At 33.5% G+C, this 20,837-nt stretch overlaps 1 protein-coding gene across 1 annotated transcript; it reads left to right on the top strand.

Annotated features, from left to right (window-relative positions):
• The first annotated feature begins 18,260 nt into the window (after positions 1–18,260).
• On the top strand, positions 18,261–19,675 carry cbln17 (cerebellin 17). Its single transcript, XM_059539421.1, has 5 exons — positions 18,261–18,486; positions 18,610–18,651; positions 18,872–18,934; positions 19,095–19,223; positions 19,329–19,675. Exons 1-5 carry the CDS (start codon positions 18,297–18,299, stop codon positions 19,613–19,615), a joined length of 711 nt encoding a protein of 236 aa, XP_059395404.1. The 5' UTR covers positions 18,261–18,296; the 3' UTR covers positions 19,616–19,675.
• Positions 19,676–20,837: the final 1,162 nt, after the last annotated feature.

Consider the following 20,837-nt stretch of genomic DNA (forward strand, 5'->3'; position numbering starts at 1 on the left):
TTACTGTACTTAAGTAAATTTTTCAAGTATCTGTACTTTACTGGAGTAGTTTTATTTTGAATAACTTTTACTTTTACTTCACTACATTCCAAAGCATAAAATCGTACTTTTAACTTCACTACATTTCATAAAACATATCGTTACTCCCTATAATATATCACGTGCTCCGACACGCAGAAGCGGTGTTTGATTCATCATGAACGAACTGAGTATTTTCAAAATAAACTTAAATCGGATCGCAAATCGCACCAAACGATTCGTTTACGAATTAGAATGATCCGATTGCAGCCTACTGTCTATGGATTGCAGCTGTTCTGGAGTCGACCACTCACTGATTCAAATGAACCGTTTGTGCGAGTCTACAGAAGTAAGAACTGGGAGATCTTGTGAGCGCGCGTGCGTCTGCTGTTGCTAAAAGTAAGTTACTAATGTCGAAATTTTGGATTAATTATTGTAACTGAAAATCATATTTAGGTCAAAATTGTCAGTTGTTTGGGAACTAAATCCGTTGTAAAGAGTGATCTGTTTAAGCCCACTGAAATACTCGAGTGCAGACGATGCAGACACATCAATTTTAGGTAAAAAAAAAAAAAAATTAATTAAAAAAAACACACATTAAAAATACACAGATTAAATACAATATCTCATGCACGTTCAAAGTCCCCGCTGCCGTAATGTTAACAGTTTTATTAAAATGCTACCATCCCTATGTGACGTCTGTTTTTATATTGTTTATCAACAGTAACGTTTGGATTAACTAGACGAGTAGACAGACATGAATGTTTATTCATAACCGTACTGAAAATAAGTAAATATTGTTAGCTGATGTTAACTGTCTAGCTAACAAGCTTGCTGGTGCTAAGTTGAGGTAATTTTTATAAATAATGTCCAAATATTTTTATTCAACCACCTATATATATATCTATATATATATATATATATATATAGATAGATATAGATATAGATATATAGATTACATCTGGGGAGAAAAGAAAGGATGTGATGTTCAGAACATGGTAACTACAGTAATTATCAAAGTGGGAAGAGATGCACCCTGTTTGGCCAGGGGTGTTTTTACACCACAGACAAGGTTTGAGAAGGAAAAAATCCAGGGGCGTAGCCATCTTTTCAGAAGTGAGGGGGACAGAAATTATATATGTATATATATATATATATATATATATATATATATATATATATATATATATATATATATATATATATATATATATATATATATATATGTAGGCTATATAACATTTCTTTAATCTATATAGCTTACCAATCAACAGTTTTTGAACAGTAATATTTTTTATGTTTTTAAAGAAGTATCTTCTGCTCACCAAGCCTGCATTTATTTGATCCAAAGTACAGCAAAAAACAGTAATATTGTGAAATATTTTTATATTTAAAATAACTTTTTTCCCTATTTGAATGTATTTTAAATTGTAATTTATTCCTGTGATCAAAGCTCTATTTTCAGCATCATTACTCCAGTCTTTAGTGTCACATCCTTCAGAAATCATTCTAATATGCTGATTTGCTGATTATCAATATTTAAAACATGAGTATTTTTTTTCAGTATTCTTTGATGAATATAAGGATCCAAAAACTAGCATTTATGTGAAATAAAAAGCTTTTGCAACATTGTACACTATATATCATTCAAAAGCTTACAGTCAATATAATTTTTGTTTTTTGGAAAATAAATTATAGAAATGAACACTTCTACTTAGCAAGGACTCTTTTGTGGTTTCGAGTCTCAGGCCGGCAACACCATGACTAAGGTTCTCTTGAGCAAGACACCGAACCCCCAACTGCTCCCCAGGCGCCGCAGCATAAATGATGCCCACTGCTCCGGGTGTGTGTTCTCGGTGTGTGTGTGTTCACTGCTGTGTGTGTGCACTTTGGATGGGTTAAATACAGTGCACGAGTTCTGAGTATGGGTCACCATACTTGGCTGTATGTCACGTCACTTCACTTTAAATTGATCAAAAGTGATGATAAAGACATAATTTTCTATTTCAGATTATTCCAGATTTCTATTTCAAAATAAATGCTGTTCTTCTGAACTTTCTATTCATCAAAGAAACCTTATTATTATTATTTTTTTTCTGAAGGATTGTCTGACTGGAGTATTGATGCTTAAAATTCAGCTTTGAAATTTCAACAAATTACATTTTGAAATATATCCAAATAAAAAACAGTTAATATAAATAGGTTAGTAAAAATATTTCACAATTTTTCTGTTTTGCTGTACTTTGGATCAAATAAATGCAGACTTGGTGAACAGAAGAGACTTCTTTAAAAAATATTAACAAGCTTACTGTTCAAAAACTGTTGACTGGTAGTGGATACAATAGGCAACTTAAATTTTTCTCAAATTTCTAACTTTTAATTGGCTTAGAAATCTATAACTGCTGGACAATAACAAATAATAATGATTTGTTTATATACTACAAAATGTTTTTGTCAATTAGCACTGCATTGTTCATACTTTATTTATCACCTGCCGAAGATGACTTGAAAAACCATATATTATTGCAATCGTATGTTTAATGTTTTCGTGTTTCCAAAAGTTTCTGGCCTTTTTTTTTCTGTGTAAAAACTGCTTTCATACAGCGATTTTGCCCATATTAGGAATTTCCTGATATGACTTTCTGCGCGAGAGCGCCCTCCGGCTTCGAGTATGAATGAAACACACACTGCAGGAGAGTTCAGCACTCTGTGATGTTCATCTCGCTGTATTCTGGGTCCGAATAAAATATCAAATCATGTGCAGACTATCCCGTCTCTTTGAGCTTAAATCTATATTTATTCACACCAGCTCTTGAAAACCTCTATGCGAACACACGTGACCGAAAAAGTGTGGGGGACGAATTTCCGTGATATAAAAAGTGTGTGTGTGTGTGGGGGGGGGGGTTATATTTTCCTTTAAAATGTTCTTCCTAACTTCAGGCCTTATTATCATGTCATATATATAGTCCTAACTGTGATGTTCTGTAAAACAACAAACTTTAAAATACTTTGTCCTTACTGGTGAAAATCAGATGGTCATCTCTGTTTTCTCTCATGTACATCACAGTGTAAGCTTTCACAGTTAACATCACTCTCATCAGCGTAGTCCATATCAACAACAAAAATATATCTTGACTCCAAATCCCAGGTATTTTGAGTAGTAGGATTATTAAAAATATGTGCGAATATAAAATTTAATTAAGTAGCCTATATAAAATTTCAGTACTTTTTTACTTAAGTACATAAAAACTCGAGTACTTTTGTACTTTCACTTGAGTAAAATTGAAAAAGGAGTACTTTTACTCTTACTGGAGTAATATTTTATTATTTGTATCTGTACTTTTACTCAAGTACTTGATTTGTGTACTTCGTCCACCACTGACTTATAGGAATTAACCAACAAACAATAATACCTGATTTATTAATAATTTTATATAATTAAAATGTTATATTACATTAATAATGTAATTATATATTTATACATGTATATTGAAATACATAAGTATATAATAATAATAATAATAATATATTGATAACTTATTTAAACCCAATGCAGACTAAACATTTTTGTTCATTGCTAGTTCATGATATCTAACATGAATGAGCTAATTTGATAGTTCATTTAATCTTTAATGCCATTAATAATCAGATAAAACTCAAAAAGGTACAAGTGAAAAATTTTTTGTACAACACTTTAATTTTTTCCCAAATCTGACCAAATCTGTCAAAATACAGGCATAGATGTTCATTTTACTCACAGCAAAGTCACAGCAAAGATGAAACTATAGAAAAATATATAATAAACCATGCTGGTCAATTGTATATAGTGCTTATATAAACAAATTTGTATATAGTGTGTTATTCTCTGATGTGTGTGCTATAAAAAAAAAAAATCCCTGTTTTTTTTTTTCCATTTTTAATAATAATTGTGGCTAAACAGCTGTGAGTGGGTGAGGGGGCGAGCGTGGGTAGGGCTTAACCGTTCAGTCGGTCACTAGAGAAATGTGTTGTTGTCTGTGCAGGGCCTGCCCTCCCCTATTCCTTTATGTAGCCTGATTACGTCTCCCTGCCGTCTGATTGTGGGTCGAGCAACTGACTGGACTGATGTCACAGTCGATACAAGCCGGCAAAGAAAAAGGGAGAGACAATATACTGTAATCTAGTTCTGTCAGTCAGCGTGTCGCTCTGATGCACACACCTTGATCAGACAAACCTAAAGTAACAGATACTCATACAGTTGATCAAACAGATACACGCAGCCTGAAGCCTTCAAGAGGATGTGACCTCACACAATGACCCACCCTGTCATCATATCAATCACATCAGCCCTGACTATGACCATGAAAACTGCCCTAAATTCACATACTAAACCACACACCCCCTCTCATTCGTGTAGCAGAATGTGGGTGTTTTTTCCTGGAGTGATTCATGCATGAATTATGTGTAGGCGGTAATGTAGTGAATCCTTACACAACATACATCAAACAGAAACTGTACAATATCACCTACCACTGGAAATACTTTGCTCACATAACCAGTGATTCATTTTCAGACATAATTCAAGTGCCCCGGATGTATTTGGACACATATGCATTAAATATGAATCTAATAGCATCACAGTAATAGCCATTTCTGCAATAACCTGCATTTTAGAGGCTATATTAAGTCAAAGCAGAGTAACCAACAAGTGGAGCTTACCACATTCAACTGTGAACGTGTTCCACTAACATTTGACATCCAGGAAGTGTCTAAAAGAAGTGCAAACTTTCTTTGAAATACATGCCACAAGGTTTGATATCTAATGCAAAAACATGTATTTATTTAGTTTATTTGCAGTCACTCCATTCGTAAACCACCACTGTTATCACATCCACTGGCTTCTCTATATTTGAATGTGAACATGAGGTGATGATGAGGTGACGGACGCCATTTTGTGGGGTTAGCCTGAAGCTAATTGAGTTGTGACAGACTGACAGATGAAGGGCAGAGTGATGAGATAAGATGCCTCTCTCTTTGGTTCTGCTCTAAACAGCCATGGAAGTGTGATTCCACACTGTACACGCTTTACACACAGCCATGTAATCTGAAGCGTGTGTTTGCGATTGGTCTCATAAAGGCTAATGAGGGTGACTGTAATTTAACAGGGAAGAAGATGTCTCTTCAGATGAACAGACTTCCTTTGCTTTTCAAAAAAGAATAAATAATATCTATCTATCTATCTATCTATCTATCTATCTATCTATCTATCTATCTATCTATCTATCTATCTAATGTTGCTGACTTCAACAAAAGGGGAGACAACAGTAGGGACTTTGTTTCTCTCACAAGGGTGAGTTGTTTTACCTGGAGACTCCCACACACTTCCTCCAATCAGCTAACAGCTACATCCAGTTCTCATAGCTGATTGGCTATCTGTGCCCTCAAGCTGAATAATGTGTTTAAGTGATGACTGAAGCAATCGGCTGGCAGTTTAGAGGAGACAGACTGATCTGGCTGTGACCCCAGGCATTTTATCAACCTTGAAGAGAAAAAAAACTATTACAATTAAACATTTAACACACAAAAATATGAATATGTCTGAAAATGGTCATTAAAAACCACTGATATACAATTATACTATTTGTAATCACAGGATTACCTTAGTTAACATGTGAGCCTGAAGAGCAAGTTATCTGACTGACCTGTTTTTTATCTTCAACAACTTAAACAATGATCACATCAATCTGACATCTGATACATACACTGTTCAGTTCTGCTGATGTAGAGTTTGCATCATAACTTCATATATTCCTGCCACTAACAAAGACATTATATGAAATATAGCTAATTATTATTTATTTTTTTAGATGCTCACAGTTATAAATGCATTGTTATATTATGTTACAAAATGCATGTATTAAGATTTATCAAAGCATATTTCAGCCATAAATAACCATTTCCCAGATGTCACTACTGTAAAACTGTGCTAGAATCAGGGTGAATTTGAGATGATCTTAATCCCTCCTCAAAAAATTTCCGTCCAGGCAGAAATTAAATGCTTTCTAGATGTTAGACAGAGATTGGTAGAAGTTTCATGAGGAATAAAATCCAAATTGTCCAACAACTTTCTTTCAAACACAAGACAAATGTAACTAACCCAGATAGCACAAGTACTGTAAGATGACTGTTAAAGATCATTTGATCTGGAAAGCATCTGCTGTGTACAAAACTCAAATAGATCTGTAAGATGTCAGTTTTAAATACATTCTAAATCATCAACATCTTAAAGGCATCTAATAAACATCTATTTAACATCTGATAGGAAATGTCCTATAGACGTATTGCAGATGAGCAAACACTGCAAACAATGGAGTAAACAGGGTTATTTTTTTATATATGTTGCCCAAAACTCCTTGACACACATTTTGCTATTCTGAGGTCGAACGTCCAAATGCACGTGCTGAAAAAAAAAAAAAAAAAAAAACCCAACTGGTTGATCTCATCAGTGTTAAGCTCAGAGACAGAGGATTAACAGAGCTCATCCCTGCAGAGAAACACACTGTGAGACACACTGATCACACACCAGACCCGCACACCCACACACAGCGAATGTGCCTGCTATTAACACCATGCTACTGACAGAGACCACAGCACTTGAAATCTGCTGACAACATCCTCATATATCTCTCTGTATGAAAACACACATCCAGCAATGAAAATTAGCTTTTGATCACTCAAAAATGGTAAATTTTCACATGTAAAGCACATCTAAATGATTTCAAGACATGTCCATGCAGTAATGAAGGAACTCAGACACAGAATAAGAACAGAGAGAGAGAGAGATAGAGGGAAATGGATGGAAAACCAGAAACGGAGGGGTGAGATACATTTTCATATATGAAGCTGCACAGCAGCCATTTTTGATTATTTAGGTCACAGTAAGATTCTGAAAGGGTGGGGTTGGTGTTTTTAACCCTTGATATGCCATGCTGATTGAGTATGTGTGAACTGGATGGTTGGGTGGGAAACATGGAGAGTAAAAGAGGCAGTGACTGACGGCATTATACCCAGCTAATACAATATTCGGTGGGAAGATCAGAGAGGAAAACTGCAGTGACTGTTTTGTGCGTATGTCATTGCCTGAGTGCCAAGGTGAACAGTTTGCTGGTAGTGTCACGAGAATCTGTCAAGTGGCCACAGCTGATAGAGCAGATGTCGGATTTAGGTCAGAAATGTGTGAAAAACTGTGTGAAATCACATGTGAAATCATAATAAACATATTACAGAATAATACCAGTAACAGAGAGAATACAGTCACATCAGTTAAGAAGACAAAGCATTAGAAACGGAAAAAAAGACTACAGATTAAAAACAACAAACAAAAACAGGTCAGATGAAGAAAGGAGAGAATGGAAGGACAAAAGGAAAAACAACGAGGAGGGGTGTAGAATAAAGAGATAATTGCTAGTGCTGCAGACTAGCGGCGCTTAGGAGCATTGCAGTTTCAATATGCTGTAAACAATATTTATCTGCATAATTCTTCTGCATGTGTTTATGGTGATGTGGTCTCATGCACTCTTTTACTGTTCATCCTGGTCATATAAGACATCGGTGATGTCACCTTCAATCCACTGGCTATTATATTCCAGACTCGAAGTGTGCAGATGTAAAGCTTGAGTGCACTAATGGTCCATCTGTTCACAAACACAGCCTGAGTGAACCAGGACAAAGACCTTGTGAACATTAACTCTCTCTTTACCTCTATCTGCGGTGTTCTTGAGTAAAACAGGCTTCTTATAGCACTACACGTACTGAAGAAGAAGAATATAAAATGCAATGTCTCTAAACTTCAGAGTTGCTTCTAGAGTTTCTATTCTGGGATTTGACAGCATTCAAGTTCCATTTACACCCCATTCCTGTGAGGAACAATGTGTTATGATGCAGGCATGAAAAAAAAAAAAAAACACTAATTGAATTCTGCACAAATGGCCTGATATAATGGGAGTGAAGCCTTGATACACAGGGGAATAAAACTTTATACCACTTTGCCCTGAAGACAGACATATAAAAGTAGGTCACTCAGTTAAAGAGATATTTTAAATATATAAGAAAGGCAAAAGCATTACCAAAACTGTTAATTCACAATCACGAACTAGATTAAGTAGAAATAAATTTCTATACTATCTTAATTTGAAGCAAATATGGGAAAATTGTAGAGAAGTTTGAGGGTGTATTCGGGTTTACTAGAGTAGGTTGCTCATCAATACTGGAGTAAAGTAAATTGCTTCACACTGGCTCTACAGAAAGTGCTGAATTATTTAGTACTTGTGTATGAGTGTGAACACACTGCCATTATGATGGTAATTGTTATTTAGTTTGGTGGCTGTGCAGATGTCTCTTTCACTGAGAGACTGATGGCATTTTGGTATATGACCTATAGACATTATTCACACACGCAAACACACACACGCGGCTCCATTCCAACACAGAGCGCAGCAGACCAGGCTGTCTGAAGTGGCACATGCTCAGCCTTTGTTCTCCAACACAAAGCTGTTGGGGAGACAGAAAGGGATCCGGATTTTGTGAGAGAAGGGAAGTGTGTCCGGGAGGAGGAAGCAGTGTGGAATACATTCGTTTAAGACTGTACTTTTAAATGTGACCATTCTAGCAGCAAAAAACACTTGCACACATATAAAAGAGGTAAAGATTCAGACTCTACCAAAGACAACATCGATTTTCACCAATAGCACTTTGCTCATTTGCAAAACAAGCCTGTGGCCACACATACTGACTGATTTAGAGAGAGCACAGGAGTACTAACAAATATTTTAAATGAATATTTATAATAAAGTAATATAATATCAATATCATCTATTCTATTAGGACAAAATTAACCAGAACTGGCAGATTTGTATTTTGTACTCAAGTTAATTCTTACTAACTTAAAATATCTTAGTAAGCTTATAGCCCTATACAAAGCTATCTATTATTTTGATTATTAGGGTTTACAGTGCTGTTAAAGACTAAGAGTGTTTATGAACTTAAATCAACAACAACAACAACAATAATAATAATAAAATGCATCCTTTAAAATGTTTATATTATTATTATTATTATTATTATTATGTAAAAAAATGTCAGTTCAAATTTGAAGAAATCTCAGATACGCTGACCTCTGATAAGGTTGAGATACAATCACATCCGATGCTGCCGTGAGATGACACTCATCCGACAGTGCTGCTGTGCAGATCGTTTAATACAGTCTGTAATCTGATAAAGACTCCAGTCTGGCTCATCAGGCTGTTCACCCCATCATGTCTGCCATCCAGATATCTTAGAAAGACCACAAACAAAAACATGGTGATTAGTGATCATGTGACCGAAAGAAGGCAAGATAAGGATGAAAACACTAATACTGTAATGAAAACAGATGGCACATCCCTAACCTCCTTTACCGGATGACCTTTTATTTATTTATTTATTTATTTATTTATTTATTTATTTATTTATAATTTTACTTCATATCAGCAAAGGCTATATTCATGGCAAACTCAAAATTAACAAAATGAGAAATAGTCTTAATAACATTAATAATTGAAGGAATTGTATGCAAACATTTAACTATATATATATATATATATATATATATATATATATATATATATATATATATATATATATATATATATATATATATATATATAAAAAACAAAGAAAATATAAATTATATTAATATAAATTGAAAAATACATTAATATATAATATTTATATTTGATAGAAATTTAATAACATTTTAAATTAAGAAACACATATTCACTATTAACTAAGTGTTTCCTCTCAACGAAGTAATATTTTGGTGTTTATTTATTGATAGTAAGGTAGCTACAGTATGTGCAGTAGTTTAGGTATGGGTCAGATTCAAGACTCAAGGGGGCATGTAGAATAATGCATTAATATGTGCTCTATAAGTACAATATATATATATATATATATTATATTATATTTAATATATCTTCATTGTATATATTTTTCCTGATTACCTTAATCTGTGCTATTCTACATACGGTACATAGAACCTCAATATATATGGAGGCTCAGTTTGATCAGCTAAAAAAAAAAAAAAAAAAAAAAAAAACAACACAATCCCTAGAAGCACAGTCACACGATTATTAAAGTTTTAGAACAACAAAACGCTGTTAATCCCACAATGAGGCTTTCATCTTGTTTTTTGATCATAAATACAAATACTTCTCCAGCATATCAGCCATCAAAACATTATCTTCCTCTAAACGAATTAGAAAAGGCAGCCTCACTAAAATAATCACTATTACAAAAGTTTTATGGAGACAGACATAAAATTATTATGGACCTTCCATTCGTATCTCTGGTATATGAGCATAAAGCATAAAGTCAATGCTTAAACAGCAATAGATGTCCTTATGACCTGGAAAAAGGTCAAACAAACAACATGTTGCCCTGCTTTGCAAATCGCAATCAAACTGAATTAAGTGCTCCCTCTTTCTCGCTCAAAGCTTGCTTTCTAGGGCAGTCAGTCCTACACTGACATTATTCCCCTACTGACACAGTTTCATTCGAATCTCCCCACTGCATCTTTCTGATGGTCTCTTCCACATGACATCAGCACTTTCCTACAGCAGTATAGGACCTATACCCCATCTAGTGGGCATTCTACTCTTAAAATTTAAGAATCAGGCTCCTTATGAAGCACAAATAATACCCAAACAATACTGCACTGATATGCTTCCATGCATTTCACAATTTTTTTTTTTTTTTTGTCATTGATGTTTTGTGAAATTCACATGACAAAACATTTAAAAACAAACATATATAGTTCAATAATAAAAGACTATAAGCATATATATATATATATAGAAAATACATTTAAGTAATTATATTTACTATTGCCATTTTGAAATATAATTACTCTACTTAGAATAATTGATTTAGTCACTTTTCTTAAAGCAACGAAACCAGCACCATCTGGCTAAAATCGTGAAAATCTTTTACAGTCACACAGCTCCGAATGCATCTATCCCAGCAACACTGACTACTACAGGACACAACGCAATGTTGCAGCTGACCTACTAACACACAAATGCGCACACACATACACAATCAAACTGAAACAAGCTCTTATTTCTGCTCTTTACAAAACAACACTAACCTCTACTGGTAAGAATAGAAAACTACACCTAAATTGTCTATAACTTTAAAGGTATATAAAAAAACACCACAGCACAAATTAGTCACTAGCATTTAATTCTCATTTCTGTTTTCTCCACTGGCCAGCAAACCAGAAAATAATGGAAATGAATGAGGACTCATCAACCAGGAAAAAGTCCACCCCAGGATTTCCTTCTGTTAGCATGTGTTACAAAACACCCTGCACAAATGGAAAATGTTAAAGGAAACATTTTTCAGGTTTAATTATATGTAACATGAATTCATCATACAAAGTAAGGTTGCCTTCATTTTTGGTTTATGAAAGTGTGGGAGACTAGAAGGCATAACTCTCACACAGGAATGTGAGGTATGACAGCTTGAGTAGAAACAGATGTGCTCAGGCACACAGAAAAGACACTCATGGGGCATTTCGAATGCAAAGCTGGGGGAAAATGAGGACCGGAGTGGCAGCAGGGCTACTATCACAGTGTCAGTGTACTGTAAGCCATAAAGTCATGTACTGATTAGCCAAATGCTGTTTATATATAAAACTGTATAAAGAAAGAAAGAAAGAAAGAAAGAAAGAAAGAAAGAAAGAAAGAAAGAAAGAAAGAAAGAAAAAAAGATATTTTTTTTGTCATCTTAGTTGCCAAGGCAAAATTGCTCATTTAGTTTAACTTGTTGTACTAAAATAAATAAAACTGAAATTAAAATAAATAAATAAATAGCAAAACCACACAGCTTCATTACTAAAGCAATGTAAAACTAAAATAAAAAAAATAATAATAAAAAATAATAATAAAAAAAAAATAAAGAAAAACAGTTGCCACGAAAAATATTTAGCGACTTAAAAAGTATAAATGTCATTGCATTAGACAGGAAGTAGCATTTTTATTTTTTTTAAAGAATGATTAAAGGCAGGCTTTCTTGTCAAGGAAAAGAAAAACATTCACAAAAATGTTCAGTTTAAAGTATTGTTACTGATGTTATTATTAACATTATTTTAATGTGATGAACTTGACCTGAAATTGAGGATACCTTTTTAAATAAATAAATGCATTCATACATGTATACCACTTGGTTTAAAATAATAATAATAATAATAATGTCTAGCATTATATTGTTTACTTCTCTAGGTTTGTAACTCTGTTGAATGCCATTTTTACATTAAATGGTTTGTGTGTACAAACACATTTTTTGTGCAGGAAACGAAGATGGATAAATGCAGAGAGAGAGAGAGAGAGAGAGAGAGAGAAAGGACATGCGGTATACAGTATAAAGGACACTGCATTGTCTCTGCACTGCTGTTCTACGCATAGAAACCGGAGACCATCTGTTCTTCACACATTCAGACAAAGCTCTTACAGAGTCCCAGATTAGTGTAGTCCCACAACTCCAGCAGAATAAGTGAATTAGATGCTTTCATGCTTCCCCCCCCCCCCCTTCCTGCTCTCTCCTCTCATACACAATCAGCCTTTACCATTTTGAATTGTTTAAGAAGCTTTGAGAGATACGAGTTCTCTCTTTTGGGCCTAAGCAGATAAACTGAACAAGAAGCCTTCACCTCGTTCCCAAACACATTTTCAATCCATCCAGTATGCCTGTATAATCTTGCTCCCACACCCCACAAATGGATCACAGCAGTGGCCTACACTGATAAGAGGGTTTACAGACTCCAGAAAACAGCAGGGCTCTTTTTCAAGGTCTTTAATAACAAACAGAGACAAACAGGAGACACACAACTACACAAACACACACCTGTAAAAACACAAATAAATGTACTGTGATACTGGAGTGCCCCCAACTGTCCTCACAATAAAACTGCAAAGGAATGAAAGAGGAGGACATTCGAAACCCCTTTTTAAAACGACTCATTTCAAGCTATAATGATATTAATTATATAAAAGGGTACAATGTAGAAGAGTAAAATGTTTTGCACATTTAAGTATATGAACAAAAATCACATATAAACCTAACAGAGCTAACACAGCTGGGCATACACACATTGTGGATGCAAATATTGTCTTTTATTTGCAAATTTGCAAAATATGTGACCCAGAATGCAAACACTTATATGGCAGTGATGGATGACGTTTAGAAGATGATTTACATGAGGCCGGGAAAGGTAATAAGAGAGCATTCAGGTTTCGTTTAGTCCAACTCCAGACAATTGTTTTTCGAAGTTATAAATAAAGGATTAGAGAATTACATTTGACAAAAAAACAGTATTAAGGTCTTTTTACTTAAAAATGTTATGTTATATTGTAATCATTTATGACATTTGCTAGAAATTTCTGAATGAAAATTGATTCAAAATAAAACCCACACCATTTTTTTCAGTGTGTATTAGCCACATATATATTGTGTAAATTGTTTAAACGTTTAGTTTACACAAAAATTAAAATGCACAAAATATGATTTTATAAAATATGTTGGAAACCAAACATTTTATGGGGAACAAAAACACAGAGTCGTTTCTCAAAATACATTCTTTGTATTCAATAGAAGAAACAAGTAATACAGGAGTAGCATGGGAGTAAATGTTTATTTATTTATTTTAAACCTACTTAAAAGCCTAAGAGCACAAAAGACCAGCATGTCTAATTCTGTTCCAGTCATTTCCATTTACCCACATTCTTCCAGAAACAATCTGACAGCTGTTCCAGGAATAACCTAACACTATAGGGGTCAAGCTAGCAGCTGCATTCAGTGGTATTCTTACTGAGGGAACCCCTACATCTCTCTCACAAACACAGAGAATATATATATATATATATATATAATTTTTTTTTTTTTTATAAAATTTAAGCCTTAAGAAATGTTGACTAAGATTACCTGTACTCTGTAATCTCTCTTTTTAAGGTCTTTAGATAGAATGAGGTCATAGTCAGTATTTTATTTATTTAAAAAAAAATCCTCATTTACCCATGTTTATATATGCACACATTTCTTATTTATTTTTTAATTATTAATTTCTATATCAAAGAGGACGTAATTTTCCATGCTTTGGAAATAAATGTTTTTAAAGATGACTCTTCACAGTGGACTTTTCTTTGTTTCTTACACAAAAACACTTGGAAGAGAAACAGATGAATTAATTAAACCACAACTGGTTTACAAATTGTTTTGGTAGTCAGTGTGTGTCTGTCCTTTTTAGAGTCCCCTTAAAACTCTGTGTCAGTGGGCCTGTAAGGCAGTGACTAAGCATGATACAGAGGGGGAGGGGAGAGAAGGCATAGTAAGTAAAAGTTTGGTTTTGATTTAGAATAAAATCTCTTGATACAAGTACTGTGGTATTTTGTTAACATGGAAGATGCGTGTTAAAGTTACAAAACATCTGCGAAATGGCTAAAACTTTCCTGGGGAGACACACACAGCCCTCATCCATAGTTCAATGGCGCCCCCTACGGATCACTAAAAGAAGTGAAGCGCAAGACAGACATAATAATTAAAATCTATTTTTATTTCCAGAGACTCCAGGGCACAAACTACAGCCACATGATCATTCCAGACATCAGCAGACTCTATAGTAATCATCACATGCATGCTCAAAGCATAAAAACTGTGTAAAGCAGTGTAATATGCGTACTAAAGCTGTGCTAGCTGAACAGTTTTTCACTTCTGTCTTTCTCAAGGACACGTTCAGCTGATAACATGGATGTCATCATGCAAGTGGAATGTCCATTTAACCACTCTTCCCCCACACGGAGTTAAAGAGTAACAATGTTAGTTCCGTCTGTTCTCATCTTTCTTTCTGCTGTCTTACTCTTTTCATTCCTTAAAAGGTCTTGAGCAGTGGATTTACTCGGATGCCAAAAGTGAAGGGGGTGGGACTGACCTAGAATTTCAACATAATGTGAAGAAAACCTGATCCATCCAGTATTAACCACGCTTTCTCTAGTATTTATTGAATATAAATAAATACAACAAAAGATAGATAGATAGATAGATAGATAGATAGATAGATAGATAGATAGATAGATAGATAGATTTTTCATTTGTCATGTTGTTCTGTGATGTAAATGTGTGGTTTTGGAAAAAAAAATATTTTCCATGGGTTTTTGCATTGTGTCTCTTTAAACTTTAAAACTCAAACAATACCTTTCCCGCGTGTGGACGCTTGGCGCGAGAACAGCATGCGTGTTTATGCGGCATTCTCTTTTGCCTCAAACTTACTTGTTTCCCGGGAGATTAAATAAAGTAAAGAGGGAGGGAGGGGGGAGATGGATGAATGGGATCCTTTCATCCTGTTAGCCCCAGAAAAGCAGGAAGAGAATAAACTCCGGGCTGGCAGCTGGAGTGCAGGAAATGTCGGCCTTGTGGCAGATGGTCGGGTGGGGCCTGGAGAAGGGGGAGAAAATGGGAGGAAATCTGAGAGGAAGCGGGAGGGTCTAACTACAGCAGATCCGCCCAGAAGGAGGGGTTTCAGAGCAGCTCACTTGCGCACATCTGGTGTTTGATTTGTGTAACTACAAGCGTATATGTTTTATTTAAAATAAATAAAGTTGTTGTGTAAAAGAAGCAACACGGAAATTTAATTTAATTTAATTTAATTTAATTTAATTTAATTTAATTTAATTTAATTTAATTTAATTTAATTTAATTTAATTTAATTTAATTTAATTTAATTTAATTTAATTTAATTTAATTTAATTTAATTAATTTAAAATTGGCAAAAAATTCAGCTCAGTCTGACACATTGGAGTACACATGTATGTACTTCAATAGGCTATGTTTCTAGATTGTAAAAAAGCTGTAAATAAAACAAAGAAAATTACAGTAAGTTTAACAAGTGTTGCTTGCCATTTGGTCGTAATTATTTGTAAAAAAAAAAAAAATGCCATGCTAGTAATTTCTGAGAGAAAATTATTTCCACACTATTTTATTTTATTTTATTTTTTGCAGTGCATTTATTCCTTTCCTATGTCAAATTAAATTTTTATTTGCTTTAGGATAAAGTACTGCAAAATTGTATTTGTATTATTATTATTATTATTACCAACAACAACAACAACAACAACAACAACAATGATAATAATAAATTTTTCTTTTTCACTCACCCAGCACTATAAAGATTTTTTTTTAATTCAATAATATCATTGCAAATGTATACATAACAATAAATTAACACATTTAAGATTATAACATCTACCAATAGACTTGTACCATTATCATTACCAATGAACCTTTTGAAATATCAATTAAACGTAATACAACAACAACAACAAAATGTATTTGATCATTATTGTGACTGGCTGATGCTTATAACCTAAAGCCATGTAGTGCTGGAAACAAACTTGTGTACTATTAGATGCCATTGACTATCTAACTGGCCTTTGTTTCAGCTATTCTTTACATTTACAAATAATCACACACACACACACACACACACACACACACACACACACACACACACACACACACACACACACACACACACACACACACACACACACACACACACACACACACACACATCCATGAAATCTCTGGCAAGTCTGTATCTGTCTTAAAATGTTTTCACTTTTAGTTTGGTTTTGATTAGGTTAAAGGAACACATCAAAATAATTTCAGTGGAAAATCAAGGTTATATCTAATATTATGAATATAATTCTTTGCCTCAGGCCGGGCCTGTTTGTGGTTAAAATCACCTGTTATTTCTCTCTTCATTGTCTGGATAATGCAAGACATTTTTATTTAGCGTCTAAGTAGAAACAATCTGAAGATGTATTTTAATTTAAAAAGGTAAACAAACCCAAATTTCTAGTGAAACAAACCTGAGTTCTCGGGGCCCAGAAGAACAGGCTTTTCCACATTAATGTGTAATTGGCTGTTAAAAGAGGACACATAATGAAGAAACATAGAGAGTTTTCAAGTATTTTGCTGCAGCCCAGTCTTGGCAACACTCAGTGCATTTTAAAGAGCTGCTTTTGAGTCTCAAGGGCATCAGGCAGGGACACACAAAGGCAAGAGAGTGCACTTGACGGCAGCACTAAGATGACGCTGACACAGCAGTAGGCAGGTTCATTTTATTTACATTTAACAGAAACTGATAATAGCCATACAGGCAAGGCAGGCAGAGCTATTCCTAATTTCATAGCCACAGCTAAAACATTGTTGCAGGTTTAATGTTTGTAAATGACTTTAGAGCTCAATCTTAGTTATTTTAACCCTGGCATACAAACATTTATGTGTGTGTGTGTGTGTGTGTGTGTGTGTGTGTGTGTGTGCGTGCGTATTTGTTCGTTTATTTGTTTGGTAATATTAAAATGATTAATTATTACATAGTAAAATTACACATTTTAAAATATTAATATTAAAGTAGTACTCAAATTAATATACACATATTAAATATTTGTATATATTATTTACATCAAAATAAACCGCTGTAGGGTTCTACTGAAGGCTAAGTAAAAATAAATCAACCAATCAATCCATAAGTAAATACAACATAAATATAAATCATCAAATACATAACCTGCCTAAACCCAGCACTCAAGAGTGACAGCCCGATTGTCATTTGTAGTAAAAGGGCGACATCTAGTGTTATTAAGCCAGATTTTATTTTATTTTATTTTATTTTATTTTATTTTATTTTATTTTATTTTATTTTATTTTATTTTATTTTATTTTATTTTATTTTATTTTATTTTATTTTATTTTATTTTATTTTATTTTATTTTATTTTATTTTATTTTATTTTATTTTATATAAAAAAAAACTCAAACTCACATGACTTTTCAGAAACAAACAGACCTTTACCCCTGGAGTTTGGCTTCACTTTAATATTTGACTCTGTATTTGTATTGATACAGGTGAGAAACATCTGTGTCAATATTGAGTAGAAATGATTAACTATCACAAAATATAAAAGCTGATACCTCAAGTGTTATTTCCATAAACATTCCAATATATACATAGCCTGTATAAATACATACATTCATTGGTTTAGAGAACTGGACTTTACTCTTGAGCTTGACTTTATTTAATGACATACCACATCATTCCTTTTAATTGGATGGATACTATCTGTATCATTAAATGCTAGTAATGATTAACTATGTCATGCCAGATTCTGTTATTTTCATAAACCCAAGTGTTTTGCCTGTATCAGGATGAAGTTGAGTGTTGTTCTCCTGCAGCTGCTGTCCTGTCTTCTGCTCACTGATGGACAAACCGAGATGCAAGATTTTGTGTCTAATGGAAAAAACAACCAGCCCAACATTTGGAATGAGGTGAGAGATATAAGAGACATGGTGGTGAAGCTGAAAGTCAAGTTGGACATGACGATGAAAGAGAATGCAAGTTAGTACTAGCAGTTGCTTCTTTTGTCAACTTTTAAATAGTTAAGTAGTTTAAAATATTCTTTAAAATAATGGATACAAGTCATTTAAATAAACACTCATTAGTATCATTCTTGTTTTATAGAAATGGCAGAACAAATGCAGGAGCTGAAGAAAGAGAATGCAGGTATTTAAAAGTGTATGCAGCCATTCTTTTTAAATTACAATTTACCAAAAGATGTATAAAACATAATAAAAAAAATAGAAATAAAATATAAAGCATGAATACATTGATAAGAAGAATAATTTTTTGGGGGGAAGACACTGTTATATTGGAAGAAAAAAAAAACTTTATTTCACATAAAAAATGGATCCTATGCATCTATTAATGATTTTACTAATTTTAGGGATTATTGGTCAAATAAAGATAATTGAAAACCAGCTGGAAGGAATTAAGAGAGAAAATGAAGGTAAATGATTCTTCTTCTTTTTTAATAGAAATATTTAAGAGATTATGTACAGGCAGCCTTTATCACACAATAAATATTGCTGTATAACTCTGAAATAATTATTTTTGTTTCTGCTTGTGTTATGTAGTATGTAAAAACTGCTTAAAATTTCCATCCACAGAACAACCAAAAGTGGCATTTTCAGCGGACTTGGGCATCCGTGGTGATTTAGGTCCTCAGAGCACTGAGATCACACTGGCATTTAACAACATCTTCACAAACATTGGTAACAACTACAATCCAGCAACAGGTACTTTGAGCAAACATAGCCAATGTCATGCTTAAAGGATACCATCCAGTTCTAATTTTCATAAGGCTCGTTCTACATTTGATCTGACTGTTTTGTCGATGGCAGGTCTCTTCATTGCATCAGTTAAAGGAGTCTACTACTTCAGTTTCACTGCATGTGGTCAGACAATCAGACAATCACTGGGTGCAAGTTTACATAAAAATGGCCAGAAGATTGTGTCAGTAGGTCAGTGGCGTGATCACAATCAGCATAGATATGCATCAAATGGAGCAGTCCTGCAGCTGGAAGTGGGTGATGTAGTTTGTGTGAAACTCCTCCCAGGTTACACCATCTATGACAGTCCTGATAACCTCAGCACCTTCAGTGGATTCCTCATTTACTCATTAAAGTGATCCACCATTGCACAATGTATTAAGTGTGTTGATTTCCAAATAAAAGACAAATTTACTCATCTGTGCGTTTTGAGCTCTCATTTATATAACTGGTTGTTCAGAGAAAATTGCATGAATCACACTTCTGTTGTATTAATTATATACTTTATCATGGAAAAATCTAACTGTAATAATGATTTCACATGCTATAGTTTGTATTAAACACATTTATATAAACATATGTTTTATCTCATAACAGTCTTACCTATAATAATAATAATAATTATTGTTATTACTAATATTATTATTATATAATACATTTTATTAATAGTATATTAAATGTATTGATTTAAATATTCTAGATTTTAGCATTCTGAAACATATCTTTGGGAGGAAAAAAAGAAAAGGTACGTTCCTGGGATTTTAATGAGTTACATTGTATTGCATGATTGCAGAATCTGATCATAATGTTGTTAAAGGCTGACATCTAGCGGTGAGCTTTGGACATATGAACGTAGTGAAACATTACTAAGCATATTCAATTCCAGCTATTTAATTGTTTACAATAAAACTATGAATTAAAAAAGACCTGTACACACACACACACACACACACACTCACCGGCCATTTTCTTGGCACACTTTGGGCCCCTTAGTAGCAACTGGGTAAAAGTATCAGTTAGTACCAAAAGGGTACTAGAACCCGGTTCTAGCAAGGCATACCTAATATATATATATATATATATATATATATATATATATATATATATATATATATATATATATATATACAGTACAGACCAAAACTATGAAAATTGTAGACTCACACTGAAGGCATCAAGGGCTATTTGACCAAGAAGGAGAGTGATGGGGTGCTGCACCAGATGACCACAGTCACCGGACCTGAACCCAATCGAGATGGTTTAGGGGTGAGCTGGTGAGCAAACTTTTGGTCTGTACTGTATATATATATAGGTATATATATATATATATATATATATATATATATATATATATATATATATATATATATATATATATATATATTATAGCAAAATGTTATAAAAAAAAACATTTTTGTAGTTAGACAAGTGAAATGGGAATTTTGTGACATTTTAAAACTTATTTTACTTATATGCTAATGTATATAAGATTCATATAAGATACATAAATAAAATATGTGTATATTACATTTGTAGAAATCTCACAATAAAATACCTTATAAATGTTATTTGTAATTTCCC

The sequence above is a fragment of the Carassius carassius genome, chromosome 45 (assembly GCF_963082965.1).
Source record: "Carassius carassius chromosome 45, fCarCar2.1, whole genome shotgun sequence".
Lineage (NCBI taxonomy): Eukaryota > Metazoa > Chordata > Actinopteri > Cypriniformes > Cyprinidae > Carassius > Carassius carassius.

Bases quoted from the DNA above. Each gene is read 5' to 3' on its own strand.
- cbln17 (XM_059539421.1), top strand. From the start codon at position 18,297: ATGAAGTTGAGTGTTGTTCTCCTGCAGCTGCTGTCCTGTCTTCTGCTC. The intron at 18,487-18,609 runs GTTAGTACTAGC...CTTGTTTTATAG, and splicing joins GACGATGAAAGAGAATGCAA to AAATGGCAGAACAAATGCAG. The intron at 18,652-18,871 runs GTATTTAAAAGT...TACTAATTTTAG, and splicing joins GCTGAAGAAAGAGAATGCAG to GGATTATTGGTCAAATAAAG.